The 14,305-nt window shown below is 40.7% G+C and overlaps 1 protein-coding gene across 1 annotated transcript in view; it reads left to right on the top strand.

Annotated features, from left to right (window-relative positions):
• Positions 1–14,305, top strand: part of LOC126284762 (phosphoglycerate kinase) — a 59,038-nt gene that overhangs the window by 37,137 nt on the left and 7,596 nt on the right. The window contains exons 6-7 of the mRNA XM_049983922.1: positions 4,457–4,713; positions 5,354–5,553. Of these exons, the coding sequence (XP_049839879.1) occupies positions 4,457–4,713; positions 5,354–5,553 (457 nt within the window). The remainder of the gene's footprint in view (positions 1–4,456; positions 4,714–5,353; positions 5,554–14,305) is intronic.

Genomic DNA, 14,305 nt, shown 5'->3' with positions numbered 1-14,305 from the left:
TTGCTGTCAGAAAGCCTTCTGTACCATCATCATACAGTTAAAGCTCTATTGTTGCTATGTTATGGCTAAAAAGGGGATGGCCACACGGACCTAAAGCCTCCATTTTAGTGCTGCAATTGTAAAATCTCAGACCACTTAAAAGTGGCATCTTATCTACCACTACTGTACCTGCAAAACATGCTAAGAAACCTTCACTCTCATGATCCATACAAAATAATGGAAACTTAAGATGAAGTGCTACAGAGACAGTTTTTTGCTTGTCTCTCACCAGCACAAGATCATTTTCTGGTCTGGCAAATGCAGAGGACATAAGGAGACAAAGATTTTCTTCCCCTTCCCCCAACTTGAGATACTTCTCAATGCAACACTGCAATGAAAACATTGCCTGGCCAACTTCTGCTGATCTGTGAAAAAATAATAGTGCAGGCTACTCCTGCTCTGAATCTGGCAGTACATGTGAAACCAGGTTCTCTGAAGCTACCATCACTAAGAAAATACGCATCTCTTCTCAAATATAAGTGTCCTCAGTCGGAATGCATGCATCAGATTGTGGAGAGCAGAATGGCAGCTGCCATTACATCACAATCCCTAGATTTACACATGCAAGAAACGAAAATATGCATTCAAGGCCACTTTGATCTTTTACACTGCTACATGATACATTACACCCTCCTTACCGAGGAGGAAGCTCCAGCTCGTGGGGATCCTTTTAACATCCACTTACAAGCTGTTTGTGTCAGATTTCCATTCGTGGAACCATGGTGAAGATACTGCAGCTTGTAGTTAATTTACATGTAAGACCATTTGGCACTTTCCAAAGCAGACTAGGGGCTGGCAAACAATAATTCAGCACCAGTGAGAATCAAGTAAAGTGTCTTGCGAATGTTACCGTCTCTGCCACTGAACAGTCCTTATCCTGAATGTCTTCCACCAGCGATGAACCCCAGTGCCCTGATGGATCAAGGAACGTCAAGATGCTGTTTGCACATGGAGACATGTTCTCCTTGTCTTTGAATGACATACCATGATAGAAAACTGTATCTTTTATAAACAAATGCATGCAAAGGGTGTCAAATAATTGTAGGCAGTTAGCAAAAAAGTCTCTTGTATCTTTTGTAAATTCTTTTAACCATTTTACGCCCTTGGCTGTTGTTGGAGATAAACATACACTCCTGGAAATGGAAAAAAGAACACATTGACACCGGTGTGTCAGACCCACCATACTTGCTCCGGACACTGCGAGAGGGCTGTACAAGCAATGATAACACGCACGGCACAGCGGACACACCAGGAACCGCGGTGTTGGCCGTCGAATGGCGCTAGCTGCGCAGCATTTGTGCACCGCCGCCGTCAGTGTCAGCCAGTTTGCCGTGGCATACGGAGCTCCATCGCAGTCTGTAACACTTGTAGCATGCCGTGACAGCGTGGACGTGAACCGTATGTGCAGTTGACGGACTTTGAGCGAGGGCGTATAGTGGGCATGCGGGAGGCCGGATGGACGTACCGCCGAATTGCTCAACACGTGGGGCGTGAGGTCTCCACAGTACATCGATGTTGTCGCCAGTGGTCGGCGGATGGTGCACGTGCCCGTCGACCTGGGACCGGACCACAGCGACGCACGGATGCACGCCAAGACTGTAGGATCCTACGCAGTGCCGTAGGGGACCGCACCGCCACTTCCCAGCAAATTAGGGACACTGTTGCTCCTGGGGTATCGGCGAGGACCATTCGCAACCGTCTCCATGAAGCTGGGCTACGGTCCCGCACACCGTTAGGCCGTCTTCCGCTCACGCCCCAACATCGTGCAGCCCGCCTCCAGTGGTGTCGCGAAAGGCGTGAATGGAGGGACGAATGGAGACGTGTCGTCTTCAGCGATGAGTCGCTTCTGCCTTGGTGCCAGTGATGGTCGTATGCGTGTTTGGCGCCGTGCAGGTGAGCGCCACAATGAGGACTGCATACGACCGAGGCACACAGGGCCAACACCCGGCATCATGGTGTGGGGAGCGATCTCCTACACTGGTCGTACACCTCTGGTGATCGTCGAGGGGACACTGAATAGTGCACGGTACATCCAAACAGTCATCGAACCCATCGTTCTACCATTCCTAGACCGGCAAGGGAACTTGCTGTTCCAACAGGACAATGCACGTCCGCATGTATCCCGTGCCACCCAACGTGCTCTAGAATTTGTAAGTCAACTACCCTTGCCAGCAAGATTTCCGGATCTGTCCCCCATTGAGCATGTTTGGGACTGGATGAAGCGTCGTTTCACGCGGTCTGCATGTTCAGCACGAACGCTGGTCCAACTGAGGCGCCAGGTGGAAATGGCATGGCAAGCCGTTCCACAGGACTACATCCAGCATCTCTATGATCGTCTCCATGGGAGAATAGCAGCCTGCATTGCTGCGAAAGGTGGATATACACTGTACTAGTGCCAACATTGTGCATGCTCTGTTGCCTGTGTCTATGTGCCTGTGGTTCTATCAGTGTGATCATGTGATGTATCTGACCCCAGGAATGTGTCAATAAAGTGTTTCCCCTTCCTGGGACAATGAATTCACGGTGTTCTTATTTAAATTTCCAGGAGTGTAGTTGTGTTGCTGGCAAAGAGGCCATCTTCCAATAGCCTGCCCAGCCACTGCAAATGATTTCGATGCCGTTGATATATCCAAACACCTTGAGTCAGTACTTCAGAGATTTTGAGCTACCATCCTACCTTCCTTACCAGTAATTTCTACCAGATAATGGACCAAGTGAATGAAAGGGCAGCTGGTATGGTGACTTGAGTCTCAGAAATTGCAAGCAAACATCCAGTGTGACTTTTATAGGTACATTTCTAGTTAACCATCTTGTCACCTTGTCAACCTACAGCATGGATAACTTTCTGCAGAATTGCCAGATTGTGACTGTATTTCTTTCATTTGTGAACAGTCTGAGACACATACTGTTGTATGGGAATCCTCTGTGCAATGTGAAGATGGGCCATCTGAGTGTGCCTGCATGATTTTATACAGAAGTTTTTCAAAGACTGGATTTTTAATGTATGCGACAAATTTTCAATTGGACACTTGAAAAGAGAACTGTGTACCTGTGGGCTCCACTCAGTGTAACCTTACTTGCTGTAGCAGTCAACACCATTATAAACGGTCTCCTCTCTTTGACAGTTATGCAATCTGTTGCAGCTCTCGATAGACTTGTTTTCTCAGGCACCAACTTCAGCACAGTTTTGACCGCCCCTACTCATGCAGAATAGACAAGGCTTCCACATTTCCACCCAAAAAAGTTTATATGAATTTTTTACAGTGAAAGTAGTTTATTTCACACTCTTGTATCTGTCGTACTGCTCTTCCAGTCATAACACAATATTCTTGGGTTAACACTAATAGAAAACTTGGTCTTCCCGTACATCCTACCTGGCAGCACAGTGTGTCCAGTCTTTGAATGTCCTACATGTTCTAAGTGGTACCTGATTGGGAGCGGGGATGGCATTGTGGAATTGTGGTTTATTCTTCTTGTGATGTACATTTGCTATCCATTTGATTTGCATATGTGAACATGTCAAAAGTTTATAACACAGTTACAATGATTTTCGCACTAATAAATAACAGCACTAAATAAATGACTATAATTATATTTCTTGGGATATGTAACACATTGTATCCAGCTTAATTTGCAGTTTGTTATGCTTGAATTCATCCACTGAGTAATAACATTTAAAGGTCAGTGCCTCATATACGTTTCTTGTTTTGAGGTCCATATGATTTGCATCATGTGAATCTTAGATATGTTTAGATTCAACCATTTAACTGAAACAGTTTCTAAGATTCTGTGGGTACTGATTACAGATTTGAGAATTTCTTCTGAATCCAGATTTTCATTGAAGACAGAAGTGGCATCTGCAAATAGAACTGATGGGAGACTGTTTTTAATAAGTCATTAACATATAAGAGAGATAGAACTAGGCCTAATTTGTGGCCTTGTGGAACATTCTGAGCTATTTTTTTCCAGTCTGAATTATAATTTGCCCCATTTAAAGAGTTTCTAACTCTTTGCTTTATGTTTGATAAGTATGGTTTCAGCCATTGTAGGGTAATCTGCTTAAATTTTTCTGTTGTCTTCAGTCTGAAGATTGGTTTAATGCAGCTTCTTCACCTCTGAATGACTACTACAGCTTGCACCAATCTGAACATGTTTAATGTGTTCATAATAATAATAATTTATATACAGTGTGCAAAGTATTTGGAAACTTTAGGAAAGATGTACATGAGAAGAACTGTGGGTGGAAACGATCTCCATTGCTGTAGATCCTGTGTCCCTGCAGGTCCCCTGGTCTGAACCTCTGCTTGTTGCCTTCCCACTCCTGTATGCTTACTCTCACTTTTCCTTGTCTGTCATTTTCTGCACCATTTCTTCCCTTACCAAACTTAGTACTTACCTGTTACTTTCTGTTTCACAGATTGGGAACTCATTGTATGATGAAGATGGTGCAAACATTGTAAAAGATCTTGTAGCCAAGGCTGAGAAGAACAAAGTATTAATACACCTGCCAGTAGACTTTGTAACTGCAGATAAGTTTGCTGAAAATGCGCAAGTTGGAGCTGCTACACTGGAAGAAGGCATTCCTGATGGTTGGATGGGACTAGATGTTGGTCCAAAAAGTATTGTTCTCTTCAAACAGCCTATAGGAAGGGCTAAAGTTATAGTGTGGAATGGGTGAGAGCTATTTTCTTGATGAAACTGCCACTAAAGTTTTTTGTTTACACACGCATCTGTACTATAGTATTTTCACTTCTGGTACTTCTAGTAGTCAGTACTACCAGCAGGTACATGTTCAGTAGTGAAAATCAAAGACATTGGTGAGATTTTGATGTGGAATGAAGGGACAGGTGTGATTTTTGGGGCAGATGGACATGATATAGTGGAGATTTGGAGGGTGGAAAAGCAGTTAAGGAATGGTTCTGTAGATCCTTTATACAGGAATAAAAACATTAAAGCTAATCCATGTAATATATTTCCATAACTTTAATACACAGACTAGAACTATGACCTTAAAATAAGAAATTTTAAACCATGTTCAGTATTCTCTACAGTGTTGTCTCCGCATTTGTTGTACATCATTCCATTCTCCTAGTTATAATTCTTCTTTCAGACCACTATAATAAACAAAATCTGACCTCTTGCTGCTCTTACCCACAGGCATTTTGCTCTCACATCAAATACTATACCACACAATATCTTGGCATGGATTGAAAGTAGACATATAATAAGAACATTGATTTACATTTTACAAGCATTCAAATCTTACTCATGAAAAGTAACTGAATATTGCAGTGATTTAGTGATGCTTTTTCAGCCCAGCAGGTGTGTTTGAATTTGACAACTTTTCTAAGGGAACAAAAGCAATGATGGATGCTGTTGTGGAAGCTACAGGAAGAGGCTGCATCACAATCATTGGCGGTGGTGACACTGCTACGTGTTGTGCCAAATGGGACACTGAAGACAAAGTCAGCCATGTAAGCACAGGAGGTGGTGCTAGCCTTGAGTTGCTGGAAGGTAAGTGTGAAAGAACAGTAAAAAGTTGACCCTTTCATTACCATGCTTACTTTGTCATCTTTATAATCTCTGTGCATTTTAGATGGCCACATACATAACACGTTCCATTCTTTTAAAAATTTAAAATCTTTTTGTATCTTCTTTAAATCATCACTTAAATGGTTATAAACCACAGCGTGAAAGTGTACTTAAATAAGTATCGCTTCTGAATAATTGCATCTGTACACTGTCTGACAAAAAACAAAGTACTAAGATATTTTCTTGCAGCCAAAGTTGACTGGTTTGGACAAGAAATAAGTTCCATTAACTTTCTAAAAAAGTTATATTCTGTTCTTAACCCAAACAGAAAGGAAATGAAGTGTATAATGTCATCTAAGGTTACAATTATTGTTACAGGCAATAAAATGTAAAAATAGGATAAATATTAAAAAAATATTTGTGGGAGACTTGTCGTATGCTGGTAGAAGTGGCAGAGGTCCTACATTAGTAGAATTTGTAGAGAACATGGTGGCACTTTCTTGCAGAAGAAAGCAAATATAACATGGACCTAGAAGTGACATTGAGTATATTTTACCAAACAAAGAAATTGTTCAGAATGAGTGTGTCATAAATAATCAGAATGCACAGTTTTCACAGCTGGTATTTGTGACAGTGCTGATATTTGTTTCATGGGCATTAGACCCTAATCCAGTGCACATTCCTCTACTGAATGTTCCCTCCCCCCCCCCCCTCCCCTCCATCCCCTCTCTCTCCAGTGCTGTGGGCGTCAGAGGGTTTAATGACTCTGAAAACAGTTGACTTTTAAAAGCTCAGCAAGCCAAACTGTTTAAAGGTATCAACACATCACATCAGTCAATTGCTAAGGAACTCGTTGTGGGGAGGAGTTGGCACTCTTTATTTCACACAAAGGCCCACAACTTATATAATTTCAGTTGTTATACTTGTCACACTTCAAGTCAGTGAAGTACTCAGAAAACACACTACTGATACAGCGTTTAAATCAGCGAGAAAGTTGCGCGAATATTTGGTCTCTCAAAAGGCCCACAAATTGTCACATCAGGAGTATGTAAAATCCTTCACACTCACAGCCAAGTGCACATAGGAACTACAAAAATAAGCATTAATACCCACTTTGTGGTACATGAGGTCAGTTGTCACCTGGACGGGACAGATAAATCAGCAGTAAGCAGATAATGAACGAGAACCAGGAAACACCAAATTCGTTTCTCTGACACTGCAGTTTTAGCAAGATCTAATAGTTAACACACTAGAATGTACAGAGTGCCTATAGAAATACAGGATAATAGAAATAATTTCAAAAGAAAAGGAGAATTGAAATTAGATGATGAGTTGTGTATCTTAATGCTAAATAAAACACAGTGCCAACTCTTTTCCACTGCAAGGTCCATGGCATATGTCAGTGTGACTATGATTTTAGGCAGTGCTCTTTTGTCATGAACCAAACGTTATGTTGCCTTGATAGCTGTAAATAGTTCAGCTTTGTAAGTTCATTACTCTTGAACTGTTGTCACTGAAGCCTGTGATGATGTTGCCAGCATTGGAAGATGAAATGTTAGGCAGATGCTTTGGACCACAGCCTAATGCCCATAAAACGAATATCAACACTGTCCTAAATAATGTTTAAGTTGCAAGGGTCAGACTAGTAAGGCACAGAGTAACAGTAGATACGAAGCTAGAGTTAGTTTTCAGACAGAAAATCAGAAAGGTATGGTATGCTAACCTAAGAGTTACAGAATTAGGTAGTGCAGTGATTTTATACATTGGATTCTCATTTAGAAGGGCAGTGCACCTGTACAATCATCCACATTTAGATTTTTCATGTATTTCGTAAGTCACTTCACATAAATTTTGAGAGGATACCTTTAAAAAACACAAGAATGGTTCCCCATCATTGTCAAATTGCCTGTCTGTTGATAGAACTGAAAACCTTCGTCACTTAAGTTAGAGAAGTGTACCAGATTAAATTGAGCAACAAGACAAGTATCTTGGAAAATATGTTACATAAAAAGTTTGGAAGGTAGGAGGCGAGGTACTGGCAGAAGTAAAGCTGAGAGTACCGGGGGCAGTTTTAGTCTGCCAGGAAATTTCATATCAGCGCACACTCCGCTGCAGAGTGAAAATCTCATTCTTATCAGTTACATACTTAAAGAGGTGATTAATTTATGTAGCAAAAGGATTGCAAACAATAATAATATTTTAAAAAAAAATGAAAACATTCAATAAATGTTTGTGCAGTACTAAGATAAATGTGAAATATACACTGTTAACGAGGAAAATGACATTTCTAGAAATGATGCCAGTTACTATGTCACTAGCAGTCGTTACAGCTGGAGGAAAGTACTAAAGGAACGTACAAAACTGTTTACAGAAAGTTTGTGAAATCCCCAGAATGGTAACAGTGCTGTAATTACTCTGATGCTTTCCAAGAACAGATTTGGATGAGACATAAAAATCTACAAGCTTCTGTGTAATATAGTTGTCTTCAATGAGAAGACTGGTTTTGCTGCAGCTCTCCACACTAGTCTGTCCTGTGCAACACTATACATCTCTACATGACTACTGCAATTTGAACGTGCTTACCGTGTTCATGCATTTATCCCCCACACTTTCCTCCATCACTAAATCCATGATTCTTTGATGCCTTGTAAAAAAATGATCATTTCTCCTAATCAAGTAGTCATAAATTTTTCTTCCCAATATGATTCAGTACATCTTCATTATTTATCCGATCTACACATTTAATCTGCAGTGGTCTTCTGCAACGCCACATTTCAAATTATTCTTTTCTCTTTTTCTGTGCACTTTTTATCGGGCAAAATTTCACTTCCGTACAGAGGTTACACGCCAGACAAATAACTTCAGCGAAGTTTCAAAGGGAATATTTGCCAATGTGGAATGAAATGGGGTAGAGTAATACATTGTAAAGTGAAAGGGGAGCTTTAAGGAATGAAATATTGCATACAACAGATGATCAAATGGACAAAAATACAAAGACCACTAGACATCCTTGGGAAATGCATATTGCAATTTAATTGATAAAAGGAGGGAACATAAATTCCAGAAAATGAAACAGGCCAGAGAGAATAAAAAAATGAGAGCAACTAAAACTGCAAAATGGCAAAGCTAAAATGGCTAGAGAATAAATGCAGAACTGTCAAAGCAGTAGTGACTGTGGGAAAGGTAGCATTTATCTGAAGAGTTCAGAGACTGGTTTTCTTTCTGGCATAAAAATAATGCCAGCACAGTAACTGCAGCTGCAGCTTGAGCAAACAACTGTAAAAATGGACGTACATTTGACCAATCGCTTGAGAGCTGTCAGTGTTACGTTGTGGATACGTATGGCTGTAGTATGTCAGTGTTTTCGTCGTTGCAAATCACAGTGGAGTAATGGACAGAAAATCTCTAAATTAAGTGTTCCAGGCCACGACTTGATTAAAATGCAGAACACGGACAGTTCTTTGGAGAAAAGAAATCACAGATATCGAGACTTAGTCTTATACATACGAACCTAACACAAAATGATGAAGCTCAGAATACATCTGATGGTTCACTAAGATGATGGTAGTGTGAATGTGACTTGTCAGTTGAACCTCGTACCCAAGGAGGACTTTACTGAAGTTTCACATGGTTGTTTTCCAGTGGAGAGGGGCTATGCAAAGCTCCTGAAGTATTAAAATCACCATCTTAACTTTTCCTCTGTTTTATGTTAACCCAGTCTTGAAGAAACTTTGGGGATTGATGTGGTATATATTGCCCATAGGAAAATTAGATATATTTGGAGAGAAGGAAAATGGCTATATGAATATTAAGAGGTCAGAGTACTAAGCAGTTAAGGGATAGCTTGAAAGATAGGAGGCAGAAAGGCAAGAAGGAAGTAGATGAAGATTGGATGGGGGAGATACGACAGTGCAAGAAGAATTTGCCAGTGCATTGAAAGATGTAACTGAAACAAGGCACATGGAGCAGGAAATTACTCAGAATTATTGAGATGCTTGGGAGTGCCAACCATAACGATTACACCACCTGGTGTGCAAGGTATCTGAGGCAGGTGAAATAACCTGAGAATGCTAGAATGCAATAATTACAGCTCCAAAGAAGACAGCTGGTGGCAGGTGTGAATATTACTAAAATATTAGCTTAATAAGGCATGGCTGCAAAATATTAACTTGGATTATTTGTAGGAGAATGGAGAAGTATGTAGGAACCAAGCTTGGGGAAGATCAGTCTGGGTTCCTGAGAAATTTACGAACACATGAGGTAGTACTGAGCGTGTTATTCACCTTATAGTGCACTTAAAATAAGTTGCAACTTTTGACAGTTCAGTACAGAGTGAGTGCTGGGAATCGTAGTTGCCAGTGTGTGCTGAGCACGTCAGCAGGTGGAGATAATTTCAGACCTACTTTAGGTCACAACCGTTAGCTGTCTGCCAGGCAAACATTCTTGGCCAGTAAATAAACAGTACTGAACAGAGCTATGAAATCAATCTTTTGTACATACTCACAGTCATAGTGTAAGTGGAGCAGTCCCAAAGGAAGAATTGTCCCTGTCCTCTTCCCCAGACCTGGAATAGGTACCAGAGCTGACTGAAATGACCATCTCTTCAATATGTCCTTCCAGTAATCCTTCACAAATCCACGTCTCCTCAACTACCTTTTTGGTATAGCTGACAACTTCAGATCAGTCCTGTGAGGTAACATTTGCAATGGCTTTGTTGCATTTCAACCTCACTGAGTGTAAACTTTGTTTTATTTCTTACCACATTACCTCTCGCATCTGCCTGACTTAAATGAGCGTGATCTGGAAGGAGCCTGATTACTCTGTGCCCTTTAGTGTTAGCCAGTTTGTCGACCGGGTAGCAGTGCTACACATTCCATTAACTCTGCCTTATTAATTCCATGTTAAATTTGATCCAGTGGAACATATGTTTGAACCTAGAACAAAATATCTCCTTTTTTCCATTGCATTGTCATAACTTTATCCATAACTAGAGTGGTATGGCACATTGTCCATCACTGTTGTTGAATTTGGGGAGCGTTGTCCAGCAGAACATTAGAAAACCAATCCACGAAAACTTTGGTGTTTATTTCCTCATGAAAGTTGCCTTGCTTCCTCGAACTGAACAGCGATAAACAGTTTCCATTGAAGCCACTAGCAGAGCCAGTGTGAAGGATGATTATCCTGTAACACTTCTCTGACTGCTTTAGTCGTTCCTTGTGCTGTGCAGTCAGTTCACCCTTTCCTCAGCATATGATATACATTAACCAGCATCTTATCCAGCTACACAATGTTAAAATAAAAAGCTCCTCATGGCATGCAGATATTGGCATCTCCAGGCCATTATTTCACTTTTGTCAATGATAGATGTCAGAGACAAAAACTTTTTGTGCCAGAAACCAACCTTCTGAAGACAACTTCAAAGGACTGCCTACTCCCATTAAACAGCTCTGGTTGTTTGGGGCTGGAAATAATTTTACTTAAAGTGGAGTTTTCCATTCACTGATGATCATTGCAATGCTTCCATCTTGGTTACCTGCGTTTTGTAACTTCTTTTCTTGCCCAGAGTTTCAAGTAAAGAATGACATGGTGTTGCTCCATCATTGGCAGTACTGTGGGTCAGTGAACATTAAGCACAGCAACTGTCCACCACTCTTGTAGCATTTACAATCAGACCACCAGTATTGCACTAGAGTTCAAAATAATTGCGCATAGAGCACACGAATTTTGAGCTTTGCTAGGGATTGTAATTCCCCTTCCAACACTAGATATCTTCACAGCCAGTGAATGTGTTCTTGGACATTTGTGAAGCTTGTGCTCAGACATGCTACTCTGTTGTTATTAATGCAGTGCCAACACAGTACACTTGTTCAGAACATCTGATGACTGCAGAACACAAAGTGCCATAAAATATGAACATTGATCATGACAAACATTGATATTTAATATGTGACACAAAGTGATACTGTTTATCCATGGTGTAGGAGCAGGAGTGCTTTACCAGCCAAATCGCTGGCTGTGTGATAGGGAAAGCCAGCTCACCAATGAAATCATGTCCCCTCTGGTGAGCCAAAAGTCAAGTAACAACTAATTTTAAACACACTACAGAACATTTGTTCATTGGAGGCTGCTGTTGACAATGTTGACAAGAATATTCTTTGAATTTCTGAAGGTATTGGGGATAAAACAGAGTTCTTCAAAACTTGTACAGAAATCAGACTGCTGTTACTAGAGATGGACATGTGTATCAGTGGTTGAAGAGTGAGTGAGAAATGATTGAAGCCTATCTCCCATGTTATTCACTCTGCACATTGAGCAAGCAGTAAAGGAAACCAAAGAGAAATTTAGAAATAAAATGAAGGTTGGGGTAGAAGAAATGATAACTTAGGTGTTTGTAGCTGAAATTCTATTACTGCCAGATGGTGAAGGACCTGTAAGGTCAGTTGAGTGGATTGTATAGGGTATAAAAAAAGTTTGTAAGCTGAATGTCAACAAAAGCAGAAACTGGTGATGAAATATAGATCTAAATTAGGTGATGCTGAGCAACTTAGTTAAGGAACTAAGATGAAAGTAGTAGAAGAGTGTAGCTACTTGTGTAGCAATTTAACACGACAGTTAAAGTTGAGAGGATGTAAAATGCAGGGCTAAAGTTTAGATTCAGGACCATGGCAATCAGTGGTGTTTCTTTACTGCTCATAGGTTGGGACTGTTGGTTTTGTGTAGCCAGTGGGCTGGTATTTTCATGTAACCAATCACAGGTGAGAGAAGAGGCAATTTATTTCTTTCTCTTGTTTGATATTGTAAGAAGTATTTGACACTTTTTTTTCTAATATGTGATTATTTAAGAGAGGAAGTTAGATTGAGACATAATAGCAAAATTGAAATTGCTGCGAGTGAAAAGAGCATCATTATAAATTTATAGTCTTGGTTGTCACAAATAGTTGACTGTTCCTTTGACGGTATTACGACTTACAAGATTGTAGTACATGCCTGAGAATGTGACAATGTTTCATCTCTTGCTTCAAAACATGTCTTCTGTCACTGCTCTTTCATTGGAAGTGTAGAACCAGCAGTTGATCAACTCCCTTTCACTTATATGGTGCCTCACAGTGAGTGCTTATGAGAATACTGCTTGAAACACATGTAAGTGTGCCACTGGAACTGAGCTATACTTTCACCAAAATGCAGATGCAATAGCAAGAGAAGCATTTCTGAAAGAGAGAAATTTAGCTTTGAGTATAAATTTGTGTTAGGAAGTCTTCTGGTGGTACATGTCTGGTGTATAAGTGAAACATGCATGATACAATTAATACAAGAACAGAAGTAAAAAATCCTGGCAGATTAAAACTATGTGCTGCACCAAGACTTGAAGTGGGGGCAAGTGCTCCACTGACTGAGCTATCTAAGCACGACTCGCAACATGTCCCCACAGCTGTACTTCTGCCATTATCATGTCTCCTACCTTCCAAACTTATGTTTCAAGTTCTGCAAACCTTGCAGGACAAGCACTTCTGGAAGAAATTGCAGATACTTTGCTTTGCCACAATCAGGGAAAGAATAGGAGCTTCTGAAATGTGATGTTTAAGAATGCTGAAGATGTAGATCCAAAAACTGACAAAGGTTCTGTATTGATTTGTGTAGAAAAGAATTTACAGAAGCTGTTAATTAAAACAAAGGTTTGGTTGATACTTTACATTCTGAGGTATCAAGGAATGGTCAATTTGTCCATGGAGGAAAGTGTTGGGATGAGGGGAAAGGGAGGAAGTAAATTGTAGAGAGAAACAGACATAATTGCAGTGAGCAATAGAGGCTGAAGTAGTTCTGCAGAGGTAAAGATGCTTTCACAAGATAAATTGGCATGGAGGGCTGTTTCAAACCAGTCTTCCGACCAATAAGGGGGAGGATGACAAAGAGCAAGAAACACTGTGACAGGAAATCTAAGTTAGTCTGGCAGAAATCTTAAATTGTCATGTCTTAATTTCTTCATTGTAGGTTCATCATTGTGAATGGTTTGTATTGTTATTGTGTTTCATGATTGCATCTTCAGATTCCATTTGTACAAAAATCTTTATTCCATTTCAGTGCAGACAGATTCATTACAGAGGAGTGTTTCCTTGCAACTCTGTTATTAGTGTAGGATGAGAACTACTTTCTCAGATGAGTTTTAGGACTTGACTGTGAATGTTTCAACAGTTAACTCTATTCTAATATATTCTCTCTGTGTGGGTTTTAGCAATTGATTGGAGATAGTAGATTCTCATCTGGGGATACCAGTATCAGAATTTTGTGTAGCCTAAGAAAACAAACTAGGGCAGTATTTTGAAAAGGATAGATTGCTGCTCACCATATAGTGGAGATGTTGAGTCGCAGGTGTGCACAACAAAAAGAATACTAAACAAGTAAACTTTCAGCCAAAAGACCTCATTCTGACTCGGACAAAATGCACGTGTGCACACACATATGTGCGTGTGCCCACACACAAAACCACTGTCTGAGTTCAGAATGCAAGCAACAATATTTGATGGTAGAAGCTGCAGTGTGGTTGGTGAGGATAAGGAGGAGGTTGGGGTATGGAGGGAAAGCAGGGTTGGGATGGAGGATGGTAAAGTGCTGGCTGTGGGAGCATGTGGGGATGAGGTGGGGGGAGAGTAGGGCAGCTAAGCACAGCCAGGAGGTTAGACGGGGTGAGGGGGGGGGGGAGGAGGAGGAGGAGGAGGAGTAGGAGGAGAAGTGAAGA

This window comes from Schistocerca gregaria, chromosome 8 (assembly GCF_023897955.1).
Source record: "Schistocerca gregaria isolate iqSchGreg1 chromosome 8, iqSchGreg1.2, whole genome shotgun sequence".
Classification (NCBI taxonomy): Eukaryota; Metazoa; Arthropoda; class Insecta; order Orthoptera; family Acrididae; genus Schistocerca; species Schistocerca gregaria.
This window is presented reverse-complemented; position numbering and strand designations above follow the sequence as displayed.